We start from the raw sequence: 19,906 nt of genomic DNA, 5'->3' as shown, positions 1-19,906 counted from the left end.
CAGGACTACACATATGTTGATGCATACCAACCGATCGTGTGAGCTGTAGTTTGAACAGTGGGTCTACAGGCAGAAGCTCCTAGCACAGAATGATCATCCACATGGAAGGGGTGGGATATGCAACGACATCGCTAGGGACACGTAATGAACAACGGCCAATGGAGTCTAAAACGCAGCTTTTGCTTCAAAAACACAAACAGCCGCCAAACAGAGGTCTTAAGCGCCTTATCCGCAAATCGCTGTGCGCTTATAGTGCTCACTTCACAGCGAGCACAAAAAAAAGCTCCCGCGGGCCTCGTAGGCAAAAAAGCATGCTGCCACAAATGGGAAACGCCATTTATGCGGCTCCTTAAAAATGCTCGAAGCCAGCAACGCTACGCGCGACTTGCCTGCCTTGGTAAGTTCAATCGGAACGAAACAATGTCGGGAACCTAAATTTCACACAATGCATTTTTTTAGCTGCTTCCAGCTGCTAAGGCAAACACAGCTGGGAAGCGTACGCCATATTTACGAGTAAATCAGATCATGCCTACCTGCATGAGCTCCGGAGTCGCGCAAGAGCAAGCGCCCAACTGTAGTGCTTTCGCCGTTCACTGAAATACAAATGTTGCTCAGTGGCCGAGAACCTCCGCTAGACTGCCAAAGAACTCTCTGTCATCCATGCGCCATATGTCCCACTGGGGCTTCCTGAACGTCCGAAGGGTCATTTCGCTGCAAAAAAGCTCGCGCTTTAATTCAACAGTGTCCTTTGGTCCGGGTCGAACGCCTCTCTTCAGCGATTCCACCGCTGCTCTCAGTCGTAGTGAAAGGCCTGCGTAATACCTGCTGCATCTGAGCTGCAAACGTAGGTTTTCAACAGCCACGTCTGTTGGGATTTCTTTTACGAGCCTATGCCACCACTGAGACGCACGCATTGCCGGGCCCATAAGATGAACCACACAGACAAGCATATCCAGCATAAGGTACCGAAGCCCCAAAGTTAGTAAAATTTTGGAAGCGGTTAGGCTGGTAAGAGATCTTCGGTGAAGGTAGTACAAGTGACACACAATCCGCTCACTCATGAGAATAAGTTCGTTTGCATCACCTTGATTGAGCTCCTTTTTGATTAAAAGTGAGCGCATGAACGCCAAAAGCACAGAAATTTGCGGAAGCAGGGTGGATCGTTTAAATGCATTTTCCACAGAGAAGACCATTAGTCTAATACCTGGCTTCAATTTTGGCAGCCTATAAAATAAATGTTCACTGATGGGCTTCCTAAAATAGAGAGGTGCTGGCAAAATGACCTTATCATCAGCCGGCTTGCCGACCTCAACGCCCACAGTTTGCCTCACAGGTGGCGAATAGCGAATTAACAACTGCGCCGCAGTATTTGCGGCTGAGATGGGCTGTTGTTGTGAAAAAATGGCTGCTGGAACTTCTGAGGGATAACAAGGCGCAGCAGCACTGGTTGGAAGTTTTGTCAACTCTGCATATTGCTCCTTTTGGGGGGCTGGAGGTCGGTGTGGGGTCCTGACGCCGAAGTCCTGAGGTTGACTCTTGTGTGACATATCCGCACAATGAAATGGCATGTGCGCATGGCCTGAGCCAGGCTGATTTCTTGGAAACATATAGGGTTGCCTTGTTGCCAACATTCCCTCGGCGATTCCTGAGTTCGAGGAAACATCAGGCTGCGTCAAAGTGGGATGCAAACCTGGAAAGGTCCCTGAGGAAGAATCAGGTGTAGGATGGCCCTGAAGTGATAAGGCGGTACTGGGCAAGCGCGTTGCAGAGGGTGTACACCCATTTTCCCCCATAGGATATAAAGACGCTCCATAGCTCTGTAGTGAGGACGAATACGAAGGCAATGCTTCATCAGAAAGAGTATCTTTTTTCTCCCGAGAGGTAGAAACCCATTCCTTGAAATGCTGCTCTGTTGCTCCAGAAGGCCACTCCGGGCGACGAGAAAGGCCAGGAGACGGAGAGGAAGGAACCTCCACCCAAAACGAAAAGGTATTCGTCTGGCTTCTTTGCTCGTGTTGCTCGTGCTGGGAACTTAGCTGGGAACTTAGATTAAGCTGTCCACCATATAGGAACTTTTCTTGTGGTTGGACTGCTGGAAGTGGCTGCACGTGACCTCTCTCCTGCTCCATGTCCAGGCACATATCTAGAATTGCCGACAGCTCGGCGTCGTCTTCTCCATTAGGCAGCTTACCCCCTAGTTGTCTCTGTGTGCTTCCCAGTTTTGTCGGCCTGTAGAAAATGCGGAAGCAGGCCAGTGTGATTGCCACAACTGCCAGAAGGGAGAAGATAACGGGCCATTTACTCTGCGTACGTGGATGAAATGTAGAGCTTCTGATTTTAGATGCTTGAGAAGCCGATTCCTCGCTCGTTATATGCTGGAAAGGATTCGATAAGCCGTATAAAGAGTGTCTACTAGAAGGAGGGGGAATGACCGGTGGATCTAGCGCCCGAGCCATGTTCCCTCAGCCAACACTACGTTATGCTCACTTCGCTGTTTCCATATTTTTGGGAAATGAACGTTGAGGAGAAAATGATGCAATGTGAAATCACTGCAACCAGTCGGCATGTTCGCCACTGCCGGTGCAGTCGAGTGTAGAGTTGCTCGGAATTGACAAGCCCGTCTACAAGCAACGTGTCCGTGGTGCTCAGCATTTTCAGAACTATAAAGGCTGAGTTAGCTCAAATCTTATGCCAGAGAGATCAATAAACAAGCCACATTATGCCTGTAAGATGAGCGACAAAAAGTGCCTTCAGCAGGGCCATCAGCTTGCATGAGACTCGTTTCAAATGCAAGCTTGGTATTCTCATAGTATCGCGCCATATCCTATTTGTCACTTTTGGTGAGTGATGCTGAACTCCTTTTGTAGGCATACCACAGCGGGTCCAAATTTTCTTCCGAGCCGTTAGTAGCAGCCTGAGTGGCTCTTCACTGCCTTTCCCGGCTAACAGACCTCCAACGTCTGTCTTGTTTGATATTTCAAATTTTTGCCTGCTTTTAACTGAATTGGCAAATGCAGGAATAGTGTTCCTTCGGGCTGCAGCTTGTTGGCCTTCGTGGACGACATAACGCCATCTCTCCTAACGAGCTGGAGAGATGCTCTTAGTGAACAAATGGGGAAATTACGTGTTTGAAATCATATCTAAATAGTACCCCAAACCATCATTTTAAGTGTGGACAAATTAAGTTTATTGTACCACGGTCGCCTGATAAACTTTGTCTACGCACCCAGATCGTGAACCTAGTAACAGCCCATCAACCTACTGCGTGCGTTCTCGCAAGATCCCCTATCCACGATTGGCCACCTGCTTGTGTTACTTTGCTGCAGTTGAGCACGGTCGTCCTGAGCTGACCTTTTCGCATCCTCTCCAACGAAGGAGGTCCACGAGTCAGGGCTGAATCAAGGCGTTGTGTTCCTTAGTGGGACGGTCCCCAAGTGGGTGGAGCGACAACGCGTTGTCGACCCCATTTGTGCTACAATTACAGTTTTGGATCTAAGGTTTAATGTGTCTGCGAAACCTAGTGCTCAAAACCCACAAAATCCCACGAGGGGAATTTTCTGCGCTTTGCGCGGGCTGAAGCCTGTGTACACGAGGTTGTATGAGCTTTACACATTCAGCTGGAGGCATTTCCAGTGTCCAAACTACTGTGAATTCTTCAGCTTCTCTTGCGTGCCGTTTTATTTCATTAGCCTGAATAAAGCCGTCAGTGAATCCGATAGACATTGGCGGTGGGCCTGTGACATTGCAGCGCAGTTCTCAACACTGCGCCATTATTTCGCAGTCCGTAATGAAACGTTTCCCCAAGAAATCGTTGCTGTTTGTGCAACACTTACGATCGTACTGCGTAAAAGCCGCGAACTATTTAGTAGTATAGAGTAGACCGAGGAGGGGTCGCACGAGACGCTGGAAAAATTCGCCATTATGGCAAAGTCCCTAGTGAACTGGCAGTAATAAATATTGATTGCTACGAACTGTCACACCCTTTAAGCAATGTTTGGGCTGATGAAAGTGTCCGCTTGGCGTTGGCGCTGCCGTAGGAATTTTCATGCCCAGCGCCGCCGCGACAACCTCCAAACACCTACCAGCGAGAATAAACCTCGAGGAATGCTGCAAAATCTTGCATAATGCTCTTTGGGACGGCTGTATCATCTAGAAACATAATAGTTAACACTAGCGCCAGCCCCAAGAAGAAACCCGGCCATTAGCGTTGGCCACTGGAGCTCAGGAGGCACCCGGTATCCACTCACATAAGCTATCAAGAAAATGAATGCAAAGTTAGTGGGAAGGGTTGACTTCCCTGCCGCGTGCCAGCAGCACCTTAGCATCTAAAGGAGAGGAAAGAAACGATTGTCTTGTACGGCTTCATGTGCTTGGGGAGTACGGCTCGAAGGGCAGTGACGCGCTTGCGTCACAATTATTAATTAGAGAGTAGTCAGAGCAAAACATAGGCTTTCCGCAAGGCATTCAGATGAGCACTGTGGGAGATGCTCTTTGCCGTATAGCCTGACCTTACACCCTCGTTGACAATTTCTCCTTCTATGTCTCTCCTAATGCCGGGCATTCTGCACAACCGAGCGATCATTGACAAATAAGCGCCTCAGACGCTGATGTTGCTAGATTACTTTTAACATGGGTTTGCCTCTTGGATTGCCGGCGCGGGCTTAGGTAAAATTTACGATCTCTCGCGCAGCGCAGTATTATGCGTGAAGTCTCTCCTATCTACGCAGCATCCGCACTTGTAAATCTGTCATACAAAAGTCGGGAGTGTTTCTTTTTAAGTTCTTCAGGTGTGGGCCCTCCTTGCCCACCGCTGGGTGACGCTGGAAGAGTAAATTAAATAACAGGGCGGAGCTTGCGGGAACCCAGTTGCCATTGAGCTACGCAAGCTGCACAACGGCGTCTTGAACTGCAAGCATGGGCAGTGCGGCTTCTAATTGGATGAGAGTGCCGGGAAATGCAGCTTCCAGCATCTACTGAACGTCCTCAACTTGACGCAGCTTTGCACAAGGCTAAACTCACGACGCTTACGCTTGCGGCTAGTTCATGCTTGTATTCGCATAATGTTTTGCCATCAGCTGGCCCTTTGTACGGTGTGTAATTTATGGGGTGAGCAGAGCACAGCGCCCCTTGCGGCAGTATGACCCTCGGCCAGTCGTTGAATATACCCGTCAGTTCCGCTCCTTCGTCCAGTGGAGCAACCTTCGGTACTCCTTCGACTCCAAGCGATCAAACAATAGAAAAGGAGCTTTTAATCAAGCATGCTGCGATTTGCCGAGAACCACCAGGCGCCTCGCTGCATCAATCAAGACCTGCAGTTCGTGCCTGTAATGGTAGTTTTGGCGATTACAGTATGCTGTTTTCATTTCACCTGCTCATGAACGTGAAGCAGAAATAATCTGAGACAATTCGGAAGACTGCCCCCGGCAGGGATTGACCATGACCTCTCAGTGATACTCGGCATATGCTTCGACATAGAAGAGATAAGAAGGCTTGGCTTTCTGCGCTGCCGCACCCCTACCACAAGCAGAAGTGTTTACACTTTAACCACCTAATTCCACTGTGCAGTATATATGCAAGGCCTTCGAGCTAGCCAGATAAGGAGCTGTCACTCCAGTTCTCTTCAGTCCCGTCCGGGCAATCAAGAAGGAGTGCACTCCCCACAGCGCATTTGGGCCCATTGCTTATTGTTCATACCAGCGAGCCCGTGAATTTTCATTGAACCCCAACACGTTTCTGTCCTCTGGGGCCAATACCGCTGCCATCCAGAAACCTTTGCCCAATCCTTCGTCATTTCCCTCGGTTGGTTGTTATCAACTTGAATTCATTTAATGAAAAGGCGAATCATTCCTTGAAGCCCTGTGCGTATTTTTTCAAGTGTAGCTGAGCGTGCTCAAGTGACAACTGCAGCAAACCAGTTAGACCTTAAGACGTTAAGGTAGTCGGCAGCATCTATTTTTTCTGCAATTCAGCTCAGCACAGGCTAGAATTATCTCGCCCCATTCCAGAGGGCGCAAAAGTATGAACTACAGATAGATCAGTTTGGCAGGGGAAGCTCGCCAAGTCTACCGAGCTCAGTATGAATATGAAGGGACAAACAGCAACGGGTTCAACACGCCTGAAGTGAGCTGCCCTTTTGTGTCCAGTTTTGCCTTCGCATTTAAGGTGAAAAAGCCTGAGATTGTTTGATATGCGATGCAGCAGCCGCGTGGCCCGTCTGGCCTGCTAGGATTTCCTAGCTCGTCAGAAACAGTGCAGGTGAGTGCTTTTCCTTCCATCACGCTGCCATGTAAAGCGCCTCCTTCACAAACACGAACTTGTCCTTGGCAACCAAAAACGCCTCCTTCCCAACCGAAAGCGCCTTTTTCGCAATAGAAACTACTATTGTCCATAAATTTGAACCTTTGTCCCTCTACAAATTCTCTTGTAAAGTGAGCATCGACGTAAGAGGAGCAAATTGAATTGTCAATGCACGTGAACCAATGCTATGCTATATGCACTTTGTGAAACGAGAGCCACTCAATCAGCTGACAGTTTTGGATGCTGTTGTGGCTTTGGGCCATCAGTTTTTCATGCTGGATGCATTACTGTGCGCAATTATTCTATTGGGGCCGGCAATGAATGCACCTAATTGGCGGTTTAGGTTTTTTGAGTTGACTGCGACGGAGGTGTCATACAAAGACCTTGAATTGTCATTCAGGTGAACAAGAGAGTGAGAAATTCTTGCAGTGCCACTCAGCAAGGCAACTGAGCCACTTGAGAAGGGCGTCTTCCGTCTTGGAGCCTCAGAGACGGTTTCGTGCGAACCAGCAGTTGCTTCAGTTTCACAAGCTCTTGTTCGAAAATTCATGAAGCTGCACTGAGCGCCCTGGTGAAAAATCTAGAATTTTTCTACATACCAGTTAAGTAATCTGGCTGCATCGAAGCAGTTGCACGTCAACGAATAGCGACTAAAATATGGCTGCTCCGGTGAAGTGTTCAACCCTTAATTCCTCTCGTGAGCCAAGACAGCAAGAGGCGCATTCGTTCATACAATCTGCAAATGGGCACCTGCCCCCTGCAGCAGCAAGCGCCTTGGTAAGGTATAGCTGCATGGTCTTGTGCTAATGCTGAGCTTTGCATCAGTCGTGTACGGTGTTTTTGTTCCCGACTAAAGCAGCAAATTCATGAAGAGTGAGAAAAAGTACAATACATCTAAACTTTCTTAAGGGGATCATGTGGTGTAACGCCACCTACTAATGTGGCTGTTTTGCTGGCTGAAAATGTTGAGTAGGATAATGTTTCCCTGAAAAGTGACCATTTTTTATTTTTTATAACGCTGCTGTCCCTACGTACGTCTAGACTCCGGCCTTTCAAGGCGCAAGTTCCAGGTATGCTTGTTGTGCTTCATTACAATACTTTCATAGTGACATTAAAGAATTGGCAGAATTTTTCTATCATTTGCAATGATGCATGCCGTGGAAACATATTTCTACGTGTCTCTACAAAAAAGTTTTTCAGAATTGCTACATGGTATTCGCAACTGAAGTCTGCAAATGCTTGCTCGCGAGAACATACCAGCAATTGCTACTGTGATGACAAACGGAGTGGCAAGCATCCCTGTAATTATCGCTGTACTGGCTTCCATTTTCATCCCTTTTCTACCTTAAGAGGCCTAGCAACCATTTTAACGCGTATACAAGTAGATTGGAATGGTGTCGATTTGAGGTTGAGGGGCTCATAACCGCAGTGAATTTGAAACGCAGTGAAGTACCACGTGTATATATTTTCAGCTGTAGAAATAACAACTTCTGGACAGCTGATATATATTCCAGCACGTATTTACTCTTCCTCTAAAGCCATAAACGCAGACAGAAAGAACTCGAGAGGCCGAATGGGAGGTGTGGGGTCCTGAGGTCATCTCAGGCGCCAAGAGAACCTCAACGCCATTCTGGAGGGTCAGTTGCCAGCAAAGCCAGTGGAAGTATGAGGATATTTAAGCATATCTATAGCTTTTGACGTTGCACGAAAGCAGGACCGCACTGGCCAACTGGGAAGCTGAGGATGCTGCCTGCATGCATAGCAGCATCCTCATCCCTATCTCCCAGCTATTAGAACATTCCAGCTCGTGGTCTTATGATTCCGTTTTGTTGCTCAGAGCTTTATGCGCTCGCCTTGGGGAGTAATAGTTGCCCACGTTGCAGAAGAATGTTGCAGGGCCTCTCCGCCCTCGGGTTAACTTCCTGCACTTGGTCAGAGTCCAGCACGAGACAATGAACCCTGAATTTTGAGTGCTTAGCGACACTACGATGCTGATTATAGGGTAGCTGTCATCAACTGATGGCTCAGAGTTCAGAAATTTGGGTCTAGCAGGGTTAAGACCAGCTTATCCTGCGCGACTATGCAATGTTTTAAGGGATCTGTGAGTGAAAGGCTGGCTTTGACTTCACCATTTTGCATGGAAGACCACTCATGCATATATTTTTTTAACTTCCATAACTAGGGCATACTGGGGCTTCCCTTACTCTGCCTGCTGCTTTGTCGCATGGTGCATCCTCTGAAAGCTGTAGCTTGAGTTGGTCTCACACTGATACAGATCCAATGTTCTGTCTTTACATTGTCTTACGTGAAGAAGAATTAGGAAAAATCCCTGTCGCTTTAAGAGTCCAACTGAAGTTATGCTGCTCGTGACCAGCGGTTCTTGAGGATGCACAGTTAGAACGCCTCAGAACAGCAGCCTGTCTCGGGCTCATCAACTGCTCCCAACGATTCGCTGAGCCTTCATCCGATAAGATCCACGGTCTTCGTTAGCATGAAGCTTGCTAAAAGCCGCCTCTAACATTGCTTTCCATGCTAAAAAGGTAATGATTCGCAAAGAAGTCGGGTTCGCGAGCGGAACGCTCGTTATGAGCCTGGCATTGTCCACACTCGCCACGAAGGACGAAGTTACCTCTACTCCGTGGCAACTTGTCCACTCCTTCACTTGCGCTTAAATTCCTATGAATACAGTTGTGGTAAATACATGAATACATGAATCTTCATTTAACGTTTTTGTTCCTTCTCCCCGCCTCGCCGCTGAAAAAAAATCTGCGGGTGCAATTATGTTCACATCCGAAGACAGCCCGATAAAAGCTACCCAACACTGATACTGACAACCCACTGAGAGAACTTTCGCTACATGCGAATATTCGAAGAATATTTTACATGCAAAAAACTGGGAAGGAGCGTCAGATCAAGAGATGGACCCGGATCTGCAGCGGACGGCAGTAACCAGTGATCCTTCAGCACCTCCTGCTGTCGGGAAGCATTTCGCTGGAAATCCCCCAGCTTTACAGCCGAGCAGAGAATGTTCAGAAAGACGCCAGCCATATAAGCAGCGCCTGAAACCCTCCAGGCGATCTATCCACTTCTGCTGGGCTGTTCTCTTAACGGCGTCGACTGTTGTTGCAATCGTCCTGAGCTGTTCTCGTCCCATTTATAAGCTCAGAGAACGTGAAAAGGTGTCACGAAGACTCTCAGAGTATCTACAGGGTATGGATGAGGCCTCTTTGCAGTCACTCATCGTCGACATGTGCCTCGAACTGTCAGAGGAAACTGGGCTGGCCCTTGGGCTTCCCACAACCATAGACGCGACAAGATCGCTACTTCTTGGAGCCTCAGAGGAACACGTGCTATTGGAGACGCAGAGAGGAAACTGTGAAAATTCTTCGCATTTCATACAGGACGTTTCAGCCCCTCCTCAGTTTTATGATGCCCCTGTGCCTCATCCAGGGGCTATAATGGGTGGAATGGTGGGGCAAATACTGTGGGACAATGCTGTAAAAGAGGCTCTCAGCATTTTTGATGAGGATGAGGAGCCTTCAGCCCAAGAGGGCGATTCAAACATATCAAATAGCAGCACTTTCGAAATGAGGGTCATGCAGAATGGAAGCACACAAAATACGTCTTCACAACTTTCCTGTTCACCACATTCAATGCATTCAGGCCGTGTGACGGTAAGAGATCTTGTATGGCCCAGTCATGCAGCATGTGGGGGCACGCTGCGGGATCCGCAGAACACGCCACATCCGACGGGGGAAAGCACCCAGGAATTTGAGGAAGATGACCGTCCACGCAAAGCACAAACATGGAAGTCAAGAATACTTAGGCTATCAAGGCATGACACAGCTCCCCTTGAAGGTTCCGACGATTATGTCGTGATGCACTTTCCGACAAACTCACATCTCTGGCAACCGCAGAGTCTTCCTCGAACGGTGCAATGGAGCCACACCGATGCTGAGAGGGCCCCACGGCAGATTCTGGAAGGCCTTGTTGCACCGTCTGCTGTATCAGCCGCTTCGTGCTTAGAAGAGGAACCGACCGCATCAGCTGCAGGTTATTCGATGTACCAAGCACTGCCATCATGCATGATGATGCCCAGATATACAGTGCCAGTCTGGCAGAAACTACAAGATGAGGACAAAAAGACCATTACATTGACATTGCCTTCAGGCCCCATACAAATTTCACCCACAGATCATCCTTTTTATCGCCTGCCTGTGGTGGAAGCAGGCGTCGAAGTACGCAGACTTGACAGTGAGTACTGCCTTCGGGATTTAAACCAAAAATTTGTCCTGGGGGTCGAGCAGCTGGCGCACATACGCACGTATCTTGTTAGAGATAGAATTCAGCAAAATGAGAGAGTGAACATCACACTTGCAGTTGAAAGACTGATTGTTTTACTGCTCCAGAAGCACCAGAACGGGGTGGCGCAAACCCACCCATGCCATGCAGCCCGCGTCCTAGGAATCCGGTACTTGATTTTCGACGCTATAGTCGCTACACTGCAACTCTTCGGCCCCGTAATGGAGGCGGAGCGCTGGTGGAGCGTGATTACGGCACTGGTGCCGACGAGGGTGGGTTTCGCTCCAAGCGCGGAAAGGCAAACGCGTAGCGAACAGTATGTTCAACTCGCGACGCGTTTGAGTGAAGCACTTGCTTTGTTGAAGAGGGGCGTAAGGCCCTCGCCTGCACACACTGTTGCCCTAAAAATGGCACTGTTCTGCCATCCAGATGGACCCCCATACTTTCAAGGTCCAGCGTGGGACGAATGGCGGGAGGACCACGAGTTGTACATTCAGAACAAAAGTTAATATTGATGGCGTGTCTTGACATCTTCCTCAATGTTATTAATCACGTAAAGCATACAACCAGAGTCTTCATTATTTCAGGAGGGTCAAGCGCAGCGATCTTCAGGTGTGGAGGCAATGCAATTATTCTCAAGCGCCTCCTCTTTTTTCGGACTATAATTTCCGTACGCCTGCTTTACGGCTTACTCTATGTTTTGTGGGCTACATTGTGTACAACTCTTCCTGGGTCGAGGCTTGCTGTTGCGCTGTGGCTATTGCAATACTACAGTCCTGCAGTGCCACCTGGCTCATACATGGGCTGCGCGAAACTATTGTTTAGAAGCCCTTTGGGGGCGTTCGACTCTTTGAAATCTTTCAAACAATATGTCAACTAAATGCTTGTGACCAGAATAGGCTCTACAGATTCGCCAGCCTGTCGCTGCGCCGACTAGCTCTGATTGACATTCACGGAATAAAGACTCCAAAGTAACAACTCACAGGGCCACTAGCCCCTGAATTGACCACTACGCTCGTGGAAAGTCCACGGCCAATACAGTCCACCAAGGCGAGCGCAATCACTGGGGCACCCTAGGAAACACTAATTAGTTCGTGCGACCACGAATGAACAAGCCGCATTTTGAATGAGTCAGGCTGAGAGACAAGTGCTAGTTTTTGCACCTAGCTACGAAACTCCAAGAGACGCCGCTGCAGGGACAAAGTGCATCATGGATGCAGAGCCGGCTGTTCCACCGGCCCCCTCAATTCACCTGCGGTCCGTCGCGTCCAGGGGCTACGAGGGCCCCAACAGCGCCTAAGTAGCCGTCGTGACGCAAAAACAGAACCTGCACCCATACCGAAGAGACATAACAACGCAGGAGCATTAAACCTACAAGATTCAAATACATTCTTACAACGAAGGCACAAACTTTCCGAACAGCTGCTGAGCCTGATGCCAATGCCTGCTGGTCTCTCCCAACCACCACGGAGAATAAGCTGCGGGGGCCAACTGCTGCTTTCCCCCTAGATAACTACTTCAGCAATTACCTCGAAAGGGGCCCATGCGGCAACTGGAGCAGCACTGTCACCATCTGGCGGCTGTACAGGTGGCGGGCCTAGCAGATTAGTACTGCTAGGGGAGCGTAAAGGGTTGTTGCTGAAGCTGGCCCGTTGTTCGTGCACGCTTTGTATGGGATTCTGCTGTTCGTGCACGAGTGCGTTATTGTGTGGCCTTGACGGCATCGAAACTGGGCTAACATCTTCATTGGGTGCAGCAATGCATACGCCAGACGAAACAACTCCGGTTGCTGCCCTCTGCGGAGATAGTGTAGTAGCATCGGCTGCTACTTCTGGTGCTGATTCTGCATCCAAGCGGCCAACCAGAGGACGGAACGTGCCGTCCGTGTGGCGTGAACCGCTTGGTTGTTCTACACCAATGTTGAAGTTTGCACGCATATCGTAACTTTGCTGCTGCTGCCGCTGTATCAGCAGCTGCTGCTGCAGGAGAATCCGCTGCTGTGCGTTCACATTGAAATTTGGGGGGGCTGCGAGCAGTGGTGAAGCCGGGCCTCGCAGGCAGCTTTGGGGTGTGTGTTGGTCATACTGCTGCATGTAAAAATTCACTCCTTGAGTAATGGATTCCATGGTGAAGTCATAGTTATTGATAAATTTCCCCGCAAAAAATATCCTGAACACCGGAAACGCAAAAGCCTAAGCAAACCTTTTTAGCGATAGCGCGATAACTGATGAACAATTGTGCGAAAAAGAGCCTATGGGCCACAGCAATAAATTTCTCATCAGATAATGCCGAGCCCAATTTAAAATACGAAGCTGGCATCGATGAACCTCTTAGTGAGTGCGACATCTCTGTTCTGCGCGCTGCGTAGTTGCAGTCCGGAAATGGGGCAGCCATGAAATCAGAATTTGCAAGATGCAAACGTGTTGGTTGCGGCGTCTTTGGCTAGAAGATTTAAGGTAAATAGAAGCCAAGCACGTAGCTACTAGTCACCTGCGGACGCCATGAGCTGTGCCAACTAGGTAGGCGAGGTAGCCCAAGTTGTATGAGACCATATGAATGAGGCTCCTCGCTATATCCTCCTTCCTAAAAATGATCAAAAGGGTTGATGAGCTTACAGGAACAAGTTTAAGTGGTGACGGCATGCATCCCTTCTTGCAAGTAGATGGATCGTGGCGAAAAGCCACAAATACGCACTCATGGAAGATCCCAGGTATCCGCACACAGCCCAACGCAATTCAACTAACTAAAGGAACGACTAGCATTCGTCTTGCCAGGCCAACTTCTTCACTGGCACACACGACGGTCGCACAGCAGATTTTAAGGGTGTCGACGTAGCTAGCGGCTTAAGTCATTAGCATTCTCACCTGGGACTCGGCCGGTCGTGGCTATCTTCTAAATAGAGACGCCCGAAGCTGCATACATAAAACGTACGTGCGACTTCTCCATGTAGTTTGCATTGCAGAGTGGACGTACCAGTCCTCTTTGCGGCACAGGAAACGAGAATGCAGTAGCAACACGGAAAAGCCATCAGTAGGGAAAATGTAATTAAGTGCCTGACGTAACAGTCTAGGCATCTTCAAGCCCTTAAGAACATGGAAGAATCTGAGTTGCCTCGCAGTGGTGTTCAGTTTAATACTGCTAAGAGGGGATGTGCGCGTTGTGCAACCCGCCATGCTGCTATCATTCTCATGAAGTGGTGAGCGTGCATCATCTCAGCAAGTTCAACCTAGACATATATGCAGAAAAAAAGAAGGAATAATGCAGCTGTGAGCTCCTTGTACCTTGAGGCTAAGGCATCAGGTGCTATGCAGCGGCTGCCTGCAGCGTCGCCGCAGAGATCTGCCACCTTTAAGTCTAACGCATCAGTCCCTGAGGACACGAAAAAAAACGCCGACGGTAGACATTTTGTCAGCGTCAATTTGGGGATGTTTTGTAATGTACCTGGCATACGCTACAAAACCGTGTTACACAGCTCGCCAGCTCGCCAGGCGGACAGGTACTTAGCTAGCTAGATCAACACCAGGCAACATGATCGCAAACGTCACGTTACCTCTTTCAGACAAACGAACAACCTGACGAAAACTCTTGGCGTGGAAGAGGAGGCGGGCCAAACCCAGCACAGTGCCGCCTCCAATGCAGGTGCCAGTTACCCTCACGAAGCTGCTGGCGCTCTTAGCCTGCATATATCCATACGTTTGCGGGTACAAGCTTGTATATATTCTTGAGATCAAAAACCAAAGACCCGAACAACCATGAAAAAATGTGTGTACGGGTGCGTGCACAGATGCCAGTGCGCCTGTGTGGACTGCTGCAGCAACAGCTGACTGCCATGATACGATGACAACCGTCACGTGAATAGATTCATGTGGAAGATTGCTTCTAAAAACATATACGTCAGCGCCACCCCGTGCCGGCCGACATTTCAAAGCCAACGCGAAAAGCTGAGTCAGTCAAGAGGACGCCTCACAAAAACATCGGGTCACTCAAGTGGACTGTGCAATTCCTTTAACACAAAAGTAAAGTCACAGCACGCTGCAGTTCACTATTCCAAACAGTTTAGCAGTGTGCACAAGCTCGCAAACATTTGTTCGCATGAACAAGAATTCAACCTTGCAAACGAGTACGTGGTAGCAACTTACCGTGCAAGTGAAAAACTCACCTTGAGGATAGAGACACCAGAGCCGATGTTGACCACCAAGAACGGGTAAAGGTCTCGTGACTGATTAGCAAAAGAAATGACAGAAGGCGCTACAGGAGGCGAAAATTAAATGTAGAAACCAAAAGTGGGGCAGAAAAGCGCGAGCAGAGAAACAGCACACCGCAAAGCCTTGGGCACCCAGCAGGGCGTGCCGTCCAAACAAAGGCGGAGAGACTCAGAGAAAGCACCATGCGCAGGCGACGAAAAGAAAATGGTAGTTGAAGTCCAGGCAAGTCACAGATGGGGACGTAGCGACGCGGGGGTAAGAGGCCACGCACATGGAAACGACAAAAATGACAGAAGACGATAGCGGAAGAGACGGCCAGTGAGCAGTGACAAGCATATCGTGGCAGTCGAGAAGGACACCATGAGGTGCTCTTAACGCAATAATGACTCAAGAGCCAGAGGCTGTGATGGTGATTTGGTAAGGCTCCTTACAACGTCCACAGGCACCCGCTGCCTCGTGTTCAAGTCAAAACGGAAGACAGAGTTCGTATGAGAGGCCAACAACACGAGGCCTGCCATGATGCTGTCTATTTCATCTGTGCGTTGCAAAGACACCCCAAGTTGCTCCGTGAACAGTTTCGCGTACTTCATAGCACCACCCCCTGTCATTCTTAGCACTCCCCCCTTGACAAGGTCGCGGCCTGACCCAAACATAAAAACAAGACAAGTCCACGGCGCCGAAGAGTGACGTCCAAGTCGCTCAACTCTGTCGTAATGAACGTGAACAGAGACAAATACACTCTGCAATGGCAAATGCGACGACAACATGCCAAAACCGGTGCAAAACAGCGAACGGCATACATACAGATCTGCGTAAGATAAACTCTAATAGGAACGCAATCACCAACAGGAGTACAAGTACAGCGAGGAAGAAACCGTGATGTGGTCAGTGAAGCAACAAATAGAATGTCGGTTCCTCAAGACGCTGAGCCAGCGGAGCATTATCTCGCCGAGCAGGAAGGCGGAAAAGGCGAATAGGGAAGCAGCAAAGACAGTGAGCGTTGGCGAGTCTGTATGCTTGGCAATGTATCTAGTAAGGTTAAACCAGCACCAATTTACAGTTCAGCACCAAGATGGGCACACGTTTCAAAAAGGCTTACTGCGCAAACAGTCCAAAAGGGCGGAAATCGCCTTTGTGCGGAAATACGTGAAGCGCAGCACGCGGCGTGGGGAAGCTGCAAAAACACTTCAAGAACAGCCCTATGCAGCCCTGAGCTTACACGGCAGCTGACTTGAGAGCTGCACTGTCGCTGTTCCTGCGAGTTCTGCTGTTATGCCTTTTCTTAATAGTAGCAAAGAACTGGGCAGTGCTAAGGAAGGGATAAAGAGAGAAATGAGACAAAGCAGCAGCTAGCAGCACAGGCTGAGGCGCAAAGGCGTCACTCAGGAGCCAAGACGAAGGCCACGGCAAACCAAATGATTGCAAGTGCGCACTATGGCGGAGCCCACAAAAGTCAGGGTGAGCAAGTAAGTGCAAGCAGAAAGCAGAAGAGGCTATTTGCAAAAACAAAAGCATAAACGCCAACAAAACGCCGCAGAACCTGCAGCAAGCAACCTGCTGTCGAACTGTGCCTGGAAACGGCAACGGAAATGAGGTGGGCCAAGCCCGAAGATGACACGCACGAGCATCGAACAAGATCCGGGAGAAGAAAGACACCGAAGGAGATAATTTGAAAGGCAATACGCAACCAAAAATGCAGGAAACGCACGCACCCCTTATTGTCAGCAGCGGAGATGCCAAGTCTAGTGCAGCATCGCAGTTGCTTGCATAGGCCCTGGCGGCCAGCTGGGGATCCCTCCTTGAGAAGTCAGGGCCGCCAGCAGCTGCTGCTGCTGCAGCTGCTGCACTCTGTGGCCCCAGTTCCTCTATGAATACCAACTTCGCCAGAGTTCCCCCCATGTCCACAGCGCAGCGCACGCTGGGCGAGGCCTCTTGCAGCAATGAAAACAAAAATGCAGCGCCGGGGCTCAGCGGCTTGCGCGGAATAAGCAGGAATATATATTCGCCTAGGGGGCACCCGCACCGGCGCCAAGGACTGCGGTGACAGCTGCTGCTGCTGCTGCTGTGACTGTGGCTGTGGTCGCTGTGTCCTTGCTGGTTACTGCTTTGTTCTCTTGCCTGCTGAACTGCTCCGCCATGGGTGCCTCGGCAACAACGCCTGTGATGGACTCGGCCTAGATGGCAGCAAGCCCGGATAGGCTCAGAAGCTTTCGGATCTGCTTCCGTGGGGCTGGGCTTTTCGTGCTGCTGCTGCTGCTGCTGCTGAACCTTGTGCTCCTGCTGGTCCATCTCTCTTGGCTGTTGTTCGAGCTGCTGCTGCTGTTGCTTTTGCCGCTGCAATCCAGACACGGTACAGCCATGGCAAAAATGCTCGGTGCTTCTCTCACGGTGCCTTTTGCATCCCTCTGTATGCGCTGCTGCAGCAGCAGGGCAATCAGCCGGCTCAGCTGCCTCTGCTGGTGCTGTTGACGCTGCAGTTGCAGCCGTTTCCGCCGCTGTCGAGGTCTCTAGAGGAGCTTCTTGATTGTCACGTGCCGTAGAGGGTTGATTGAGCTCAGCGTCGCCACTATGGGAGTCCATTGTTTCTATTGCTGTAGCAGCTGCGGCTCTGCTGTGCTTCGGCTGCTTCGCCCGTGCTGCCGTCCGCGCGCCACCGCCTTTGTTGCTGGTGCCGTTTCTTCTACCGTTGCATGAAGACTGTACAGGAACGGTGGTTTGCCTAGGGAAGCCCCTGCAACGCTAGGGCTGAACAATGTCACTTGGCTGCAGACACCCGACAAGGGGGGCGCTGATCCAAAGGTATATAGTCGGGAATCGGAAAAAACAGCATCATATGTTTTGAATTATCTGTTAAAATTGTATAAATGATTTTTGGAGACAAATGATTAGACGTTTAGGAGCCGAAAAGGAAGGGTTGGAGGCCCTAGTACTGCCTCTGGAGGGAACGGCTGGCAACCTCCGGCGGAGAAGGGCGGCAGCACAGCTCCAGATACCGCTGACGTCCCCCCAACTCCTAATTATAATTAAGAGACAGTGATTAACGGTACTCGCTTGGGAAGAGCGCGCCCAGTCGTCGTTTCCGCCTTAGCAGCAGCAACTGTTGCTGCTCCTACTGCTGCTGCAGCCTCCGCTGCAGCTGGCGTTGCATGCAGACTACTTCCCGCAACGTGAAAATTATCCCATGTGATCCCATTACTCAGAAATGCCCTTGGGGTTGACTTGAATGGCACCGGAAGTGCGCTTTTCCAAATATCTTTCGGCTTTACGGTACATGGAAGGCGAGGAGCCCTGAGGTCACTTAGGGGCTCTACCACGATCGGCACAGAGAGCGCTATTGCTTTCTTCACAAAGAATATTTACCAAATTTGATGAATTGAATGGTTACAGTTGGCTCCCCCAGCGCCTTTGTAGCTGTATCTACGCTTGGGCAGGAGCAATCCAAAACCACGGTAAGGGGCAGCAGCAGGCTGGGAACGGCACAAGCATAAGCGTTACCTCGTGTGAAAATTCCACCTTAATACACATATACACAAGAGAAAGAGTTTCATACCAAGCTGAACAGAGTCACGGCCCAACGTCCGCAGCGAAAGAGCGCGTTTCCATGAATTTTAAATCCTGTCTCGCGCCTACAAATCTACACACCTGTGCATATTGAAACGCGGAGCAGGCAGAGATATACCACAACCGCCATTATTTGTCCGTCGCCTCTGCCCTCATCCCCTAAAAAGCGACCACAAGGCGCCATGCTCGATTTCGAGGTGTCTACTGAGCCTGTGGGACTTTGCCGGTTTTGATGCCATTGAATGCATTGTGGGAGGAGATACAACATTTTTTCGCGGTACTTCTAGCTCTCTTTTCACGGCTTCAGTAACGCTTGAGCTAGAAGGACCCCAAAATTGCGGTGGGAGTTTGCATTTGCTGATTTCAGAAACTGCATCGGATTCAGTATATTCCAAAAACGCTCTGTTTCGCGCCAAGAAATGCATACTTTGATGATATTCGGTGCTGCCGCTGCTGCAGCATGCCGTGCTGCTCTAATAGTGTCTTGTCATACTGCTTTTGCTGAGCCACCTCAGCAACAGGTCGAGCAAGCCGTCTCCTCGACACAAGTACTCTGCGGCAGCTCTGCCGCAGCGGAACCTACAGATGGGGGAAGAGTGGGCTGGATGCAGGTAGATGCGACGCAGCAGTAGCAGCAGCAGTAGCAGGAGCAGCAGCGGCCAGTGCAGACTCACGCGCTGAAGAAATTTGGTTCCAAGTTAGTAGTTGAGTATAAAACCGCTCTTCTCACCGGTGGCGCAACACGAACGCGAGCGCCCAGCTCCATAAAAATGGTAGCTGCACACGCAAGGGCAGTGTCGGTTTGGGAAAATTCACCATCCAAGCCCAACCTACAGGGGCTCGCATTACGCTTCGGCCAGCAGCAGCCTTGGCTTGCCGGATGATCTACCTTCCATAGGTGCACTGTTGTCGTACCCTCAGGTATCAACGGCTCGTTTGCATATGCTTCTCAATAAGTAAGGATAGAGATTGCGAAGAGCATTCAGAGCAATACAGACTTGCTGAAGGGGGCTAACTCTCTTTTGTTGTATTCACCTCTTTATGAAGATTAACACCTACAATATGCAGCGCGTCACAACATATAAAAAAGCCGACTGGTAGCGCTTGCGATAAACTAGCAGTGAATCGGCATCGTTTCTCTATCAGCTCATCCAGAACTTAGTACTGCCCTATCAATAGGTAGGGTCTCGCCAAAGTGCTTTGCACTTTAAGGGCTCATCAGTCCAGAGACCATATCGCTTTGTACGACAACCCTTTAATAACGAAGACAGAAGCCACAATGCAAGGATGATGTACGTTACACGACACCGAAATTACGATTCATCGGTACACGGGATGACTCCTATCAACACCTTTTCCAATCTTGGTTTGTCGTTAGCTTCAAGTCAACGTCAATGTTTTTTCTCGGTCAAGACTAGGTCAGCACTTACCAGCGTTTTGTTTTGTACGAACTCTTGCAGATACGGCTCACTATTTTAAATAGTCTTAGCTGGAGCTAAGCTAGACTAATCGCAAATAATTTGCATGGGCAGTTTTTACAG

General features: G+C 49.6%; 3 protein-coding genes across 3 annotated transcripts; 1 reads left to right on the top strand and 2 right to left on the bottom strand.

The window, feature by feature from the left end:
• Positions 1-611: 611 nt before the first annotated feature.
• Positions 612-2,456, bottom strand: ENH_00051330 (hypothetical protein, conserved; the record flags this gene model as incomplete). Its single annotated transcript, XM_013581373.1, has 1 exon — positions 612-2,456. The coding sequence occupies one exon, from the start codon at positions 2,454-2,456 to the stop codon at positions 612-614; it is 1,845 nt and encodes a 614-aa protein (XP_013436827.1).
• A 6,759-nt stretch (positions 2,457-9,215) lies between these two features.
• On the top strand, positions 9,216-11,108 carry ENH_00051320 (hypothetical protein, conserved; the record flags this gene model as incomplete). The annotated part of the gene is made up of 1 exon (XM_013581372.1): positions 9,216-11,108. The coding sequence occupies one exon, from the start codon at positions 9,216-9,218 to the stop codon at positions 11,106-11,108; it is 1,893 nt and encodes a 630-aa protein (XP_013436826.1).
• Positions 11,109-11,842: 734 nt separating this feature from the next.
• On the bottom strand, positions 11,843-17,384 carry ENH_00051310 (pantothenate kinase, putative; the record flags this gene model as incomplete). Its single annotated transcript, XM_013581371.1, has 10 exons — positions 11,843-11,926; positions 12,129-12,768; positions 13,090-13,182; positions 13,464-13,511; positions 13,881-13,968; positions 14,120-14,276; positions 14,759-14,818; positions 15,236-15,444; positions 15,904-15,978; positions 16,517-17,384. The coding sequence occupies 10 exons, from the start codon at positions 17,382-17,384 to the stop codon at positions 11,843-11,845; spliced, it is 2,322 nt and encodes a 773-aa protein (XP_013436825.1).
• Between the last annotated feature and the right edge of the window lie 2,522 nt (positions 17,385-19,906).

Source organism: Eimeria necatrix, genomic scaffold (genome assembly GCF_000499385.1).
Source record: "Eimeria necatrix Houghton genomic scaffold, Enh_scaff404, whole genome shotgun sequence".
Taxonomy (NCBI): Eukaryota; Apicomplexa; class Conoidasida; order Eucoccidiorida; family Eimeriidae; genus Eimeria; species Eimeria necatrix.
Note: the sequence above shows the minus strand (reverse complement) of the source record. Positions and strands in the feature narration are given on the sequence as shown.